This window comes from Pectinophora gossypiella, chromosome 19 (genome assembly GCF_024362695.1).
Source record: "Pectinophora gossypiella chromosome 19, ilPecGoss1.1, whole genome shotgun sequence".
Taxonomy (NCBI): domain Eukaryota; kingdom Metazoa; phylum Arthropoda; class Insecta; order Lepidoptera; family Gelechiidae; genus Pectinophora; species Pectinophora gossypiella.
In genome coordinates this window covers 702,939-719,173 of record NC_065422.1, presented here as the reverse complement: position 1 = coordinate 719,173, position 16,235 = coordinate 702,939, and the positions used below count along the sequence as shown (strand labels likewise).

The 16,235-nt window shown below is 36.7% G+C and overlaps 1 protein-coding gene across 10 annotated transcripts in view; it reads right to left on the bottom strand.

Moving 5' to 3' along the window:
• Positions 1 to 1,381: 1,381 nt before the first annotated feature.
• The window catches only part of LOC126375467 (uncharacterized), a 442,481-nt gene continuing 427,627 nt past the window's right edge, over positions 1,382 to 16,235 (bottom strand). For all 10 annotated transcript variants that reach the window (XM_050022403.1, XM_050022405.1, XM_050022401.1 and 7 more), the window contains 2 exons: positions 8,127 to 9,641; positions 1,382 to 4,733 (listed from right to left, as the gene is read on the bottom strand). In XM_050022403.1, the coding sequence (XP_049878360.1) occupies positions 3,889 to 4,733; positions 8,127 to 9,570 (2,289 nt within the window). In that variant the 5' untranslated portion in view covers positions 9,571 to 9,641 and the 3' untranslated portion in view covers positions 1,382 to 3,888. The remainder of the gene's footprint in view (positions 4,734 to 8,126; positions 9,642 to 16,235) is intronic.

Genomic DNA, 16,235 nt, shown 5'->3' with positions numbered 1-16,235 from the left:
AAATTCACCAATAAAATTTCAAATCGTATTTTTATTTCGTAATTATGTCGTTCGATCCATCTCAAACCCATCTATTGGTCCAACACTCTCCCCATCTTCTATTACGAGACCGTACAATAAATATACAATTATATTTTTATAATATAATTTGAATTATCTAAACATATTTACATATTTTACATTTTTCTGATACATTTTTAGTTATGATTTTATACATGATTCAAATATTAATCTAAGCTTTGTTTAGAGAACGTACTGTGATAAGTTATTTATGGGTACTGAATTTCGATAATTGTTATTTTTTTTATTTACATTTTTCTACTATATTTTCTATAATTTTACAAGGAATAATCAAAACTATTTTGTGCTTTTTAACTACAGTATGGAGGACGATTCGATTATTGGTATTTATTAATTTGCTAGTCAAATAGGATCCGAAACAAATTTTAATAAAAATAAGAAAAAAAGACAATAATAATAAAGTTAGTAAACTAATAAATAAAAATGGACATTCTTTTTTTCTGGAAATTATGAAATATAACAGATTTTTTTTAATTAAGTAAACATGAGTCTGATTATAATTGTACATATTGCCAATATAACTTAAGAATATAGAAATAAAGGTTATGAGAATATTTTTAATTTATTTAAAATAATAGCCACGCACAATATTATAACAGTTGTAAGCAAATTAAGCGACACGTTTTGTACTCTGATCACCATTTTCATCATATTTTTTTTTTTCAAATAAAAATGCATTAGTAACTGGTAAGCCTGTTCAGTATAGAACTGTAATCGGCTACCCAGTATACAAAGGTACATCCTCCAAAAATCCATAAATGTAAATAGTTGAATCCATAATTGTATTAATTATCTTAAATAGGTATGGTATTAAATAATATAAAGTAAGTAGGCCAGATAATTATACAGTACTGAACATTTCAAAGGCCATTAATTAATTTAAGCAAGGTAAAATATAATTAGCCAGCTATTAGCCGTAAGACACTTCCACGTGATGGAGTATGCATAACCCTTCCGATTGATTATAGAGCCTGTACCCAGCAGTGGGATAATATTATGTTTCAGTATGATTATGTAAAATATATTTTCATAATAAGTATGTTTTATAGTAACTTAAAATAAGTTATACATTTCAAATAAAATTTGTATAGTAAACTTATAGTATTGGATAGATTATGAAGTATACAACAGACAATAAAAATCTATGATTATTTTAACTATGTTGTCGGACTATGGGAAAGTAAGATTATTATACTGTTATTTTTTTTTATTATTTTATATTTATAGCACTTTTTTGATAATTTCATAAAATGAAAAGATCAAAAAAACTATATTACTCCAGAATTATTTAGTTAGTAACTTAAATAAGTTATAGGTAGTAAGTACATTTGAAATAATAAAAATATAGTCGATAGACGTAATAGTAAACTTAACAGATAATAAAAATCTACGGAATAATTGAACAATTATATTTTAAAATATCTTTTTCTTAATAAGTACTATTTTTGAAATTCACAAAGAGAAAAGATCGAAATCAGGTTCAGATTTTTTCTCTTTTTGCTCTTAATAAGATCTTTACCTATTTATATCATGTCCATAATATAATTAATATTACTGTACGTAACAAATAAGTTTTAATTACAAAAACGAAGCATGATAATAATTATAAATATTTCATTGCAATTTTATTATTCTTCTAAGCACCAATGTTTTTTTTTTAATTTATAATAAATTTATAGTTAAAGCAGATTTCTTTTTATTTTCAAAGCAAAATTTACAAACATTCGTAAAGTGGGGTCGATTTGATAATCTCATTCTTTTTACAGTCGGTTAAAAAATAATAAGTAGATACAGGTCTACTCGAACAGTATTTTTCATTTTATAAATTTTTTATATTGTGTAATTAGAAGGTACTTAGTATTGTTACTTAAATTTTACATTTCCTAATATTTGTCATTTCTAAACAGTGTTTTTTTTTCCTTTACATCCTAAGTTTACTGTTATTTTTGTTACTGTAAAAGCCCACATTATGATAAATCTGAAGAATTACCAAGTAAGTGATGGTGGTAAAATTACGATTTTTTTTTAATGCGCGACTTTCCAGGCTTCGTTCTTCAAAAACAACATAGATGGAGCTGTACAGGTTTTTCTTCGTTTAACTTCGTAAAACTTATAATTTCATGGATAACGGAAATATTATGCAACTTTTATCTTTGTTTTTGGGTATAAATGATGACCTTTTTTATTACACCCAGGCTCAATTACATCTTTCACCAATTGTTATTGTGATAAAAATAAAGAGAAGCAATATTGTAGCAACGTATTTTTATACATAATGTGATCCAAATATCAAGCAACAATTATTTTTATATATGCTTCTGCCATCACATTGTATTTTGGAATAATAGTGTACCCGAGTACTGAAAAGTTGATGGTAGGGCTGGCAGAGGAAGACCGAGAAGGACTTACATTGACCAAATTGGAGATGTCCTTAGAAAAGGCTTAATATGATCTACTCTGAACCGACGTGCGTGTATGAAGCGATTGATGAATGTGGAGGAAGCAAGAGAAATGTGTCAGGATCGAAGCAAATGGAATATAGTCTCTGCTCTCCCCGGTGGGAAATAGGCGTGAGTTTATTTATGTATGTATGTAGTACTGAGAAATAGGTACTTATCACGTCAACGCCATCTATATTGTTTTTGATGAACTTAGCCCGGAAAGTCTCTCATTATTGTTCAATTGGGATTTTTATCGTTTCGGTTAATCATAATTACGATTTTCCACTGAACCATGATTTTGCCATGAATTTTATCAACTTCATCGCGGTAATCTTGGTAAGACGCCGTACGTATTTCGGGCTGTTACAGTAACACATTTATTTTTTAATCCGAGTCAAAATTAGCTGTGTCACTTCAACTGTTGTGAAGACGTCATTCTATTTTATGTCTAGACGTAATCCTATGTTACTTCTTGCTTCTTTTCTCCGGCTATACAGGTTGTAAAATCTGCAGTAGTTTTAGGCGGATTAGACGTTACTTCTCTTGCTCCCTCGACATTTATCAGTTCTTTCAGACGTACGCACCGGATTAAAATAGAATATCTTTCTAGGAAACGCTCTTTTTGACTCGATTTTAAAAACTATACATTTTAAAAATTTTATAAATTTCGTAGATACATATTACTGATATAAATTGTCTTGAGTATAAACCTGTCAGATATTTTTTCCTCCTCTGATGTTTATAAACTGGGATTTTCCGTGAATTTTAATTAAACAAATCTCAACTGAAACAAGTATTTAACTCTAATCATAAGTAATTGATACTTAAACTTTTATGGAGTATTAGTAGGCGGTAAAATCCAGTCTATTTTTCTTTAGTTTTTTATATTCATATTAGAAATGGACTAAATTTTATTCATTGTAAACATAACTGTGCCTTTCACAGCTCCTTACTATAGTCCTAAGACTATCAAAATAAAAAAAATCTATGATTGTATTTACCAGAATCACCACAAATGTCAATTAAAAATAGTATAATAATTTGAAAGTTAAAATATTAATATACACAAGAAACCAGTATAAAATCTAAATATATAACGTATAATGGCAAAATTTTCAGGCTAACAACGTGAAACATCGAAATTCCTGCTCTAATGTCGGCCATAAAAATATGGAACGGAACTAAACCCCTTATTAACGAACAGGCGTACAATAAAGTCATAACAACACATGCATAACAAATTTTATGACTAAAGCATGGTTAATCTGGATAAAAGTGGATAAAACTGTTATACATTCGTAGCCCACCTCAGTTGGCTGAACGCGGCCAAACACTTCTTTACACATGGAATTTTGCCAGAAGGCAATCACACTTGGGTTGCGTTCTCACTTGTATTCAGAAAAGGTTCTTTCATCTCACAAGAGTTCCTCTTTCTCGGCTTTGGAGGAGGCCTTGGAGCAGTTCTAGTCCTCCCACTCACAACGTTCACACTGTACCCTAACCTATCTCTTGAATTCCTCAAGAGCCCCTCATTTTCCGCCAGCATTACCTTCAAAGGGCGCTGTTCAGATTTCGGGATTCTTCCTTGGGCTGCGTTTATAGACATCGCTTGGAGAGTCAGCAGCTGGTTGTGGATGTTCGGTGAACTTAAACTGTTCCTTGGTATTGTCGCGTGCGGAGTACCAGGGGCGGGAGACGGTGCTGGTTCTATTTCTTCTGAATCATTTAAATGTTCCATCTTATTTATAGGCCCCAAGTCCATCTCACTCTTATTAAGGCTGTAGTAGTTTGATCCATTACTAAATAGTTTGATATTAAAGTCATAATAAGGTATGACGCCGTTCAGGGTTGAAAACACTTGGGGACGATTTTCTGGGAGGTTATGTCTTGGTTTCCTGGGTAATGTGACGTAGCCTTTCGGGCTCATCATTGAGGATTGGTAGTGATGCGGCTGGAATCTGCTGTAGGCAGAGTTGATGGATGTGACTCCATACTCTGGTGACTTAACTGGGCTTTGTATAGCTTGCGTCAGTTGTGGTCGATCTGATGATGTGCCACTTGCTGGGGAGATCTGAGATCCTCTTAAAGGGAAGGATAGCAAGTCTGGCGGGTAAGCTTGTTGATCTTGAGTCAATCGGTCTATGAGCATGGTTTCTTGGGGTATCTTCGGCAATTCCGCTTCGAGGTGCCGAGTATTGTCTTCATTGGACGCTGTAGACAAAACAAAAACACGTAAGTGGATTTTTTTAGTCTGAAATCTACAGGGAGCTTCAGGAAAAAGAGATAAATAATATTATACATAACGGAATGTACACGTGCGAGCCAATATAATAAGAACACTTTCCTTACGAACTCCAATATAGTAAAAGATTTAGAATCGTAAATTACACAACATTAAAAGATTGGAATGAAATTCCAACTCTTTGACGTTCGAGTAAAAATTTTGGCACGAGAACTGTTTGTAACTTCAATCGGGGCTTGGCACAAAGGAACGGGGACCTCATTAAATTTTATGGTCCAACGGCCAAAGCACGCGAGCACTAAGAATGTTTGACTGAAAATAGTTGACTGTAATAAATTATGAGAAATTATTCGTTTAAGCTTAGAATGAAACCACCAAAGTGACGGGACGACACTGTATTTAAAATCCCTCTCTATTGTGGTCGGTCTTAAAACAAGTAAATACAAATCGGCCATCAAAGAAATTTTAACAGACACCCACTCGAGACATCTCAGATATTCCTTTGGTAATTTTACATCAAAGTTTCTAAAAGGTATTTGCTTGAATTTTGCGGTTCTTATCATCCGTTTCGTTACGCATAAAGAAAATCAGAATGAAATATACCTAATCGCGTCTACAAAACAAAAGGAATAAATTGCTTGTGGAATAAAGTAGGACAGTTTGTATATGTGTGCATACATAAACGTTTTCTTTCTTTGATATTGTTTCACAAGACTACAATACAAAGCATAGTTCTTGAAAAGGGTAAGATTGGAAAAGGAATATTTCAATGGCTACTGCTTTTTATGAGCGAAAAACTTTTTAGGTCAATTTCTTACATAGGAGGCCTATTTTTACAAATCTTATTTACTTTTATGAACAAAATAATTAATTTATTTGCTGATTATTATTATTCATAAGATTCAACACACTTATTTTAAAATAATGTTATAAGCTCCTCCTAATAAATTAACGTACAAACAAAATTCTTTATTTTAGAAATGTCATTTCTTATTGTGCAAAGAAAATCATAATATTTGTCAAAAATATAATTGTATTATTTTCAGTCTCATAATATTATAACGCGTTTTAATGATACGTTTTAACGCATGTCAAGGTCAAGAGAGATGAACCATAAAAAAATGAAATTGACATTATGGTCGCATCAACCAGAAACATAATATAGGCATTGAGATACTTCTTTTTATGACAAACGCGTTTCTAGTGAAAACGCCTAGTTTTCTATAGACTTTGGTTAAAACCTCAACCTTAAACAACCTCAACCTTTAACTGAATAAATAAAACTAGAATTTGGGTCTGTTATCAGCAACCTTGCCAAACCGATAACCAATCTAACCTAACCTATGTATGTTTAACTATATATGTATAGTTAACTAGAAAATTATAATTATACCAAAAAGACTATAGCAAACATATCATAATAAAGGAATAATAAAAAAAACATAAATAGCCTATATACGTCCCACTGCTGGGCACAGGCCTCCTCTCAATCAACCGGAGAGGGTATGGAGCATACTCCACCACGCTGCTCCACTGCGGGTTGGTGGAGGTGTTTTTACGGCTAATAGCCGGGACCAACGGCTTAACGTGCCCTCTGAAGCACGGAATCAACTTACTTTTTCGGACAGTCTCACAAAGTGATTTCGACAATGTCCCCATCGGGAATCGAACCCGGACCTCCAGATCGTGAGCCTAACGCTCTTACCACTATACCACGGAGGCTGTTAAAAAGGGATAATAGAAATAATATATTTTGTAGTGAGGCTTATGAAATTATTTTTTTTACCTACGTACTCAGTTTGTGTCTTCGGGCAAAAAAGCTTCTTTCATCTGGCTTTTTAGATGTTTTTTTTTGACGTGACTTATTGTAGATTTGCCGCAGATGGCATTAACTACTTGGCCCGACAAATGGGGAGCGCTGAAGGCTTTCACCCGCTTTTTAGATGCGATGAGAAAAGAAAATCTTGGAAAGAAAAAAATGGAAATAATGTACGATTTTTGTGGAATAATGTGGTTCGAGCCCTATATCCCAGCAGTGATATATATGTCCTATATCCCAGCAGTGATATATTCCCACCGGGGCAAGCAGAGACTATATAATTCCATTTGCTTCGATCCTGACACACTTCTCTTGCTTCCTCCACATTCATCAATCGCTTCATACACGCACGCCGGTTCAGATTAGATCGTACTGAACCTTTTCTAAGGACATCTCCAATTTGGTCAATTTACGTCCATCTAGGATGTCCTCTGCCAGCTCTAAATAAAATAAAAACAGTATTAAAAGAAATAAAAGTATTTCGTTGTTAAAGCTAAATGGTTGATAATGTGCATTGTCCAAAAACTTATTGACAAAGCAAATTTTCAATATCGTGCTGGGAATTATTTTATTACATAGAAGTTTTATCCCGACTATAATTAGTGAGATTAGTTAGTTAGTTAGTAATTAGAGAGTGCTAGAAGCCACTAGTTCATTACTGATGGGTATTCGTAAGTTATCGATTAGTTTATTACTGTTGGCAGTTGTGTTCGTGACTTGAATTATTTACTTATAAATAGTGAAATAATATTACATACTTTTCCCTCGTCGAACCAAATTTTTCCAGGAAAATCTTACATGATTTCTCAGATTATGGATAGGTATATTTTTAGTATATATAATATGGATCATAATTATATTGAGTATTTATTAATATTATGTACGTATAGTATAGAGTATTTATTATATTAACTTTAGTTTTACTTTTAGGTATTTTTTCACCAACCCGCATTGGAGCAGCGTGGTGAAGTATGCTCCATACCCCTTCCGATTGATTGAGGGGAGGCCTGTGCCCAGCAGTGGGACGTATATAGGCTGTTTATGTATGTATGTTATGTATTTATTTTTTGTTGCACCATCCCGCATCTAAGTTGTAAATGTTTTTTTTCCTTTTGTTGGTTGCCTGGAAGAAATTGCTTTAGAGCGATAAGGCCGCCCCAATTGTTCTGTATTCATGTTTGTGTTATGTCTGATTGTTGAAATTTTAGTTATGTGCAATGAAAGTATATTTTTGATTTGATTTGATGATTATTCATTTGTTTTCTTTCCAATTTTCTAAACCACCTAAAAGCCAGAAGAGAGATGCTTTTTTTGTCCGAAAACACAAACTGAGTAGGTAGGTTAAATTTGTAACACGTTCACTGTGTACGGTCACGAGCATTAATATGTATACACTTTGGTACCATGTCACATTAACTTTTTTGACAAATTGAACTGTAAGTCTCACTAAATATCAAATATGTTAGTGCGACAGAGTCCTAAAGTGGGTACATCATATTGCTCATGACTGTACACGCTCTAGTAATAATAAGATCAATCTTACCTAATACAGAATCGTTGTCTAGCAATGTTCTATTTAGTTCTGACATTTCGGTGGCATCGCTTGTGAATGAAGGAGGTGCCTCGTACTTCCGCGGTGGCTTCGTCACCGGATTGATCTCTGGCTTAAGGTTCTTCTCAGCTTCTGAAGCCGTCGACTCCATCAGTATTTCCCCATTAGACGAACGTGTATCAGTTTTAATCAGTCTTTTCATTTCATTATTCTGAGATGTGAAATAACACACCGCCATCACAGCCGCGAAAATAATTATAATTGCTGTTAAACATCCTATTAAAATTGCGAAGGTATCGGATTCCATGCCCATTATGATACCAGGACCTCCGTATTTAGATAGAACAAGCATGACAGTTTTTTCGTCTCTACCTCCAGGGTTTTCAGCGACACAAGTATAATTTCCTCTATCACTATATCTAGCATTAATAATGGTCAAGTTGACCCATCTTATTAAATCCATGGTGTTTTCAGCTACACTGTACCTAATTTCACCATACGCTTTCATCTCAATGGTTCTGCCATTGTACCGCCAAACTACTTCAGGGGGTGGATTCCCGACGACTTTGCAAGTTAGAGTAATGTTTTCATCGTAACTTTTGACCGTTGCGTCTGGCAGCGGCTCGAGAATAGTAGGCCGGCAGGCGAAGTTGGACGAGTCTAATTCGTTCCAAAGTTTGTCTCTCACCGACACCGGTTCTGCGCAAGCCGTCGGTGGCGTATACAAATTATGACTGATCGCCCAATCTCTAAATGTTTGCAGGTTGCAATCGCATCGCCAAGGGTTGTTGTGCAGATCTAACCCGGACAAGTTTCTTAACCCCATCAAAGTTTCCGGTTTCATATGGCTCAAGTTGTTCCCGTCGAACCTCAGAATCTTTAGTTGGGGTAAGTTCACGAACGCCTTAGTCCCTATCCGGACTATCCTGTTATTGCTCACCTCAACTTTCTGAAGAAACTTCAAATTGCGGAATAGTCCGTCCTCTAATTTATCTATGTAGTTGTTGCTTAAGTTTATTAATCTCAGTTTCTCTGTTCCTTTGAAAGTGTCTGGGTGGAGGAATCGGATTCTGTTCTTGGATAGGTCTAATTCTATCATGATAGCGAGGCTTACGAAGGCTGCTTTGTGTATGACTTCTATGTTGCACTCTTTGAGGAATAGTTTTTTGAGGTTGCTCAGGCCTACTTTTTTGAATGCTTCTTGATGGAGCTGTTGTAGGTTATTGTTGGATAGGTCGAGAATTTGTATGTCGCTGCTGAGATTAGCCGGTATAGTTTTGAGGCTGGAGTTTGCACAAATGGCAGCTTTGTTCCCGGACTGCCAGCGACAGTCACAAGGCCTCTGGCATTCCGTGAAGTCTGCGACCGTGGCGGCGAGGAATGCCAGAGGTATGAAAGCAATTTTCACCCATGTCTTCCAAAGTGTATGGGCCATTTTGCTGTGATGGTCATTGCAACGGACGGGAGCATTCCTGTACAATGCCTGTCGCTCGAAGCATTGGGATCCTGGAACAAAGAGAATATCATGTAAATGCCTTGGTCCATAAATCTTGAGTGTAAATTGCTAGTTGTTGTAAAATATACGCACACAAGAGAGAATAGTTTCAAATTTCTAGACACGAATTGTCGTTTTCCTAAATGGTTAAGTATGACCGCATTTAGCTCTATTTAGGTATCGTGTTTTCAATATTAAAATTGTTTGGAATTCACCTTTTAAATAAAATAAATAAAAAACAACTGATTTTAGGCTGCCCCCCATTGGAGTAGCGTGGTGGAGTATGCTCCATACCCCCTCCGGTTGATTGAGGGGAGGCCTGTGCCCAGCAGTGGGACATATATAGGCTGTTTATGTATGTTTAGGCTGCCACTTTTTTAAGAACATCTTGGGCCCTGTGTCAAAGTTTTTCTTCCAGCTTCTTTTATCCAACTATACAGGTTGTGAGAAGCTGCAGTAGTTTTAGGCGGATGAAACGTTCTTTACGTAAAAAAATACGATTCAAAGTGTAACAATGTTACCTACTGAATACAGATATTTTTGAATTAGAAACATCCAAAAATATGTTACGTGACAACCTAGTCAAACACAGAGCAACACGGACCTCCTATGTATTCAACACGGACCTCCTATTAAATGTTTTTTTCTATGGAGTTTGTATACTGAGTGACAATACTGGTATGAAGTCATAAATAAAAGTGGTGAAAGTTGGATTCATTTGTTTCGTAAAAAAAGTCAAAACAGAAAATGTGATTTAATTTTGATCATCTTCTATCACCAACTCGCAGGGAAAAGTTTGTAGGGTTGCTCCATACCCCCTCCGGTTGATTGAGGGGAGACCTGTGTTGGGCCCCAAAGGGCATCCGCTGGCGGGGACGCGGTTGTGTGCAATTGCGTTCCCGTATCCCCGCCACACGGCGGAAGGTGGAACACCGTTGAGTTTTAGTGGGTATACCGGGTGGCGACACCCGGGGAGTCCCACATAACCACGTTGCCCCCCCGGGCGGCGTGGTATGCGTAACGCATTTCCCAACGATAAAAAAAAGGGGAGACCTGTGCCCAGATGGAGGTGGTATATTAGGCTATTTACCTTCTTCTATTCATTTTCAGGTCCTTTTTTCCTTGGAAACTAAACAGCGAAGGAAAGCTTGTTTAAAAGCAACAACGAAAATTAACTTAGTAAATCTAGAACGCGACTTGTCCACAACTGACTTACTTCCACTATTTGAATCGGTTGACGTGGATGACGTCACAAATTTCTTTATTTCTACTTTGACGGGAATTATAGCCTCTAACACAGTGGTTTGTCATGTCCCAAGGCGAAAACAAATTATAAACCCTTGGCTTACTGTAGGACTACTCCGTTGCCTTAGACATCGTGATAAATTACATAAAAAACTTAAACAGGACCCAAATAATGAAATCCTCAAAATCAATTACCGGAGATATAGAAATTACATTAATAAACAGGTTAAAAAACTCAAAATAAGTTACGAACGCGGTGAACTCCGGAAGGCTGGAGCTAACAAAAAGAAAATCTGGCAAGTTATAACAAAAAATACTCATCTTAACAAAAATAGGGACGACTCAAATGAGCTCTTATTTCTCACTCCTAATATCAAACAATCAATCAACAGTGTAAATTCGTTAACATTGGATAATCTCTTGCAAATGAAATCCGCAGAAAGACTCAAAACATTCCTATAGTTAACTCCCCACGCTCCTCACAGTCATCTCAGGCGAATTCCTTTGTTTTTCTTGATACAGACAATGCCGAAGTGGAGAGAATTATTATGAATCTTAGAAATGACTGTGCATCTGGGTGGGACGGCATATCGTCAAATATCTTAAAACAATTCAGGACTATTCTAGTTCCTCCTATTACATTCATATGTCGTCTCTGTATTCGGGAGGGAAGATTCCCAAAGGCATTTAAAAAAGCTCTAATCCATCCAATTTTTAAGAATGGGAATAAACACTCAGTGGATAATTATCGTCCGATTTCTGTGCTACCCGCTTTATCGAAAATAATTGAACGCATAATGAACAATAGATTAATAAACTATGTAGAAAAATACAACATCTTGTCTGCTTCGCAGTTTGGTTTCCGCCGGTGCAAATCCACGTCCGATGCTGCACATTGTTTAGTGGACCACATTGTTCAGAGCTTAGATGGGGGTCAGAAGTGTATGTCCATTTTTATTGACCTTAGTAAGGCGTTCGATACGGTCTTTATTCCACGACTCATAGATAAACTATTTAACATTGGAATCAGGGATAAACCTCTAGAACTTTTCTCTGATTACCTTACAGGCAGAACTCAGTGCGTAACCATAGAACATAACGTCAGCGATGAGCTTCCTATCCATTTCGGGGTTCCACAAGGCTCAATTCTGGGTCCCACACTATTTCTTATATATCTAAATGACCTTTGTAATCTTAGTCTCCCACATGGCAAATTAATTGCTTACGCAGATGACACAGCCCTTGTGTTTACATCAAATACGTGGAACGACGTATTCTGTGCGGCACAGTCTGGTTTTAATAAAGTTTGCAACTGGCTCAGTAACAACTTGCTAACCATAAACGTTTCCAAAACTAAATACATGACCTTCTGTCTGCGTGATTCAGCTCTCCCACCACCGAATTATTATCACATAAAAGCCCACTCCTGTGATGCTGTCAATCACAACGGTTGCTCGTGCACCAAACTGGAACTAGTACCAACCCTCAAATATCTCGGTCTTGTCCTTGATCAGAATCTCGGATTTTTGCCGCATATCGAACTTATGTCTGGCCGTGTGCGAAAGTTGGTTTACGTTTTCAGGCAGCTACGTCAAATCGCTGATCCTGCTTTAATAAGGGCTGTTTACGATGCTCTCTGTCAATCTTTAATCACGTATTGCATCATTAGCTGGGGTGGAACTGCTAAAACTTACTGCCTTAAGATTGAACGAGCGCAACGGCTTATTTTAAAGGTAGCAACATTTAGTCACTTTATGATCCCAACTACTGAGTTATACAAAAACTGTCAAATCCTATCTGTTCGGCAGCTCTTTCTTCTCCACTCGATTTTAAGACAACACTCATCCATACCTCCCAGCTTGCTTCAAGCACACACGAGGCATAGACCTGTAGTATGTAAAAGTGTCAAATGTAAAACTGAATTTGCAAAAAGGTTTTTCTTGTTCATAGGCCCGTATTTATATAACAAATTTAATTATGAACTTAAATTTCTGCATCTTAGCAAAATTGAATGTAAACAGTTGGTAAAAAAACGGCTCCTTGAATTGAACTATAGTGAAACAGAGGATAAATTAAAATGCTTAATATAATGTGTCCATCAGGTTAATAGAATGGTTTTTACTACTCTCTCCAGATCGGGGAATTGCTGCCCCTCTATGCCTGTCATATTTCCTATACTACAAGTAGATTTTGTAAGTACTCCTGGAATGCAAGGAACGATTCCTTGTTTCCATCATCAGGCAATGACACAGGGAGCATTTGTAACGGCTCCTTGTTTTCGATCCCAAGACCTAGTTTGTCGTAGGGTTGCCCAGCTTCTTATCAGCATCGCACACGCACACAAACACACACACACACACACACACACACACTCACACTCACACACACTCACACACACTCATACATTTCTTTTTATATTTTTTTTTCTTTTACTTATTTAATTTTCTTATTATTATTATTTTTAAACAGTGTATATTTCTTATTTTCTTACCATAATATTGTTTTCGCACTTTAAAATGGTTGGACATCTATCACATTGTAAATGCGAATGTCATCAATTGTGTGTACTAAACCGTGTTGCATGACGCGGTCAGGAGTGGAGGCCTGGTGACCTGTAACACAGGCTCACTGCCTAGCTCGGGCACCAGTCTGCCACAACTGAACATTTAGTTAATAGTTTCATATTTACTATTGTCATCTACTTATACTGTTACATTTCATATTTTCCTTATGTTGAGTTGTGGTGCGAAATAAAGATTCTTATTATTATTATTATTATTATTATTTTCAGCGAACGCGTGACTTACATCTTAGTGTCCCAGGTTCGAATTCCGACTCACGTTCTAAACCACTGAATCCGACTTTATTAGTTTGAATTCATGTTTGGATCATAGATTATTGATGTCACGTGATTTATGGGATTTGTGCCCAGCTCTTATTACATGTGTGCATACTATACACTTCTGCCTACCCTTACGGGGATTCAGGCGTGATGCTGTGTTATATTGTTGTTGTTCTATTAATTTTATTCTTTCCTTCTAAAGTCTTAAACGTTGTACCGGGTGAAAGCCTTCAGCGCTCCCCATTTGTCCGGCCAAGTAGTTAATGCCATCTGCGGCAAATCTACAATAAGTCACGTCAAAAAAAAAAACAAAAACATAATAGATAAATATTCAATTTATCAAGCTACTGAAAAACGCAAAAACTAAACTAATCCATTGCAATTCCTACTCTATAACCAGCGCTTAAAAGCCGTTTAAATATTTACAACATCGTTATGCTAGGCAAAGAGGTAATTTAAACTTAGTGTACTCGTTAATAGGTACATTAGCTCAGCAGAATCGATTGAAACTAGGCTAAATACATAATAATAAACTTTGCTAATGAACCTTGAATCGTTCCGGGGCTTTAGCGATAACTGGTAATAATACGTTACACGCAATATTCCTAGAGCTATAAAGAATCCTGCGATGCTAAAAAGGTCGTAGGTTCGAATCCAAGTATCCTTTCCTGCCGTATTCGGCCATGGCGAAAAGTCTTCAATCTAAGTGTGTTCACGCCAACGTGAACGCACCCATAACAATATTGAAAAACGGCAACCCCGATGACGTTCTTCCGGTTCCGGTCTATGCTCTCTATCTATTTTCGATCTATCTCCGCGTCACGTCACGACCAACTATCGCGTAAGCGCACAAAAATGTAATATACTTACCATATAAGTAACAAACAAGTCAATAAACAATCCCCCTCAAGAAACGAAGCTTTCATTGAAGTACAAATTCCATCCACCATCAAAACAAACAGTAGGTACAACCACGCCGGAGCTACTGCAGCGCCGACAAAGTGTGTTACCAGACCAATCATCAATCGATCATGGCATCGACCAACGTCGATAGACTGGTCTGGTAACTAATTCTCTTCTTCTATTCATCATTTTCATCAACCCTGGTGTCAGGGTTACTATTGAGCCGCCAAAGGCTCTGTAACGACTACTTAGTTACATCACTAAGTAGTAATCGGGACCAACGGTTTAACATGCCTTCCGAAGGACGGATCACCTTATTTTCGGACGATCAGGTGATCAGAGTTTGTAATGTCCTAACCAAACTAGGGACCACAAAGTATTTTTTGTAATATGTCCCCACCGGGAATCGAACCCACGAGCTCCGGATCGTGAGCTCACTGGACCACGGAGGTCGTTATTTGATCGACAGATACTGTTCGACTAACCAATCGATCGATTGCCGGCCGATGGCACCGGACGACGTTGATCGATTAATTCCGGCTATATTCCATCAGTTTCTTTCATCGACGCTTGAATATTCCATTCTACTATCGATCGATTAGTCTGGTAACACTCTAAGACCGCCTAAGATGCGTTCTTATCTCTATATGACTGACGTAACAGATCTTAGCAGTGAATGTACTGCTACATTCACTGCACGTCAATATAGTTGTAGGTTATGGCCGCAGGTGGCCGGGCCTTGAGCTCGTCGCGTTTTGAGAAGATCTGTTCTCGACGCTTCTGTACAAAACCGTACACCTTGGAGTTTAGAGTATGCCTCCATTGCAGCCGATCGTGGGCCAGTATCTCCCACCGCGATGAAGCCACGTTACATCTTTTCAGTTGACGTTTAAGCACATTTTTATACCTCAAAAGTTGGCCACCCTGTTTCCGCTTGCAGTTCAAAATAAGTTGAGTCCAAGTAGTAATCTACAGGGTGTTAGTGAAACCGGACCGAATACCGAGGGGGATGATATAACTCATGATTCTAAGTTATTGTCTAGTGGAATTTTCCATCATATTAATTAGAATAGTTCCTCTATCGTGTCGGTTATGAGGTGGATAATCTATCTACCTGGTGGAGTACTTATTAATATCAGATTAATATATCTCAAAATTAATTAAGTACCCACAACACACCGAGCTTTCCGTTACACTAAATTGTATCTACTTATATTAAAAACAAACACGAAAAGTAACCACAAGTCGTTTCCTAACGATATAACATCACCATAACCGGAGACGGTGCCAATTTTTCAAAACACAACCTCTCAGAAGAAGACATTACGGTCGCGGGATGGGTAAAATGATTTTTCTGCCGACCCGAACGTTCATGACGCTTCAATGGCTACAGTGACCATCATTTTAATGATTTTTTTGGATAAAATAATATTCTACTCTCGTGTGGGTTGTGATTGTGAGATCAATGATCGACCTTATCAACCCTGTCAGGTTCAATAGTAATATTAAACCACCAAACATACTTATGTCCTTTGGATTATCTTAACGGAGAATTGGGTAATTAGCCTGCATTGTAAAATGAACTAGAGATCAAAAATTAAAAGAAAGTTATAGG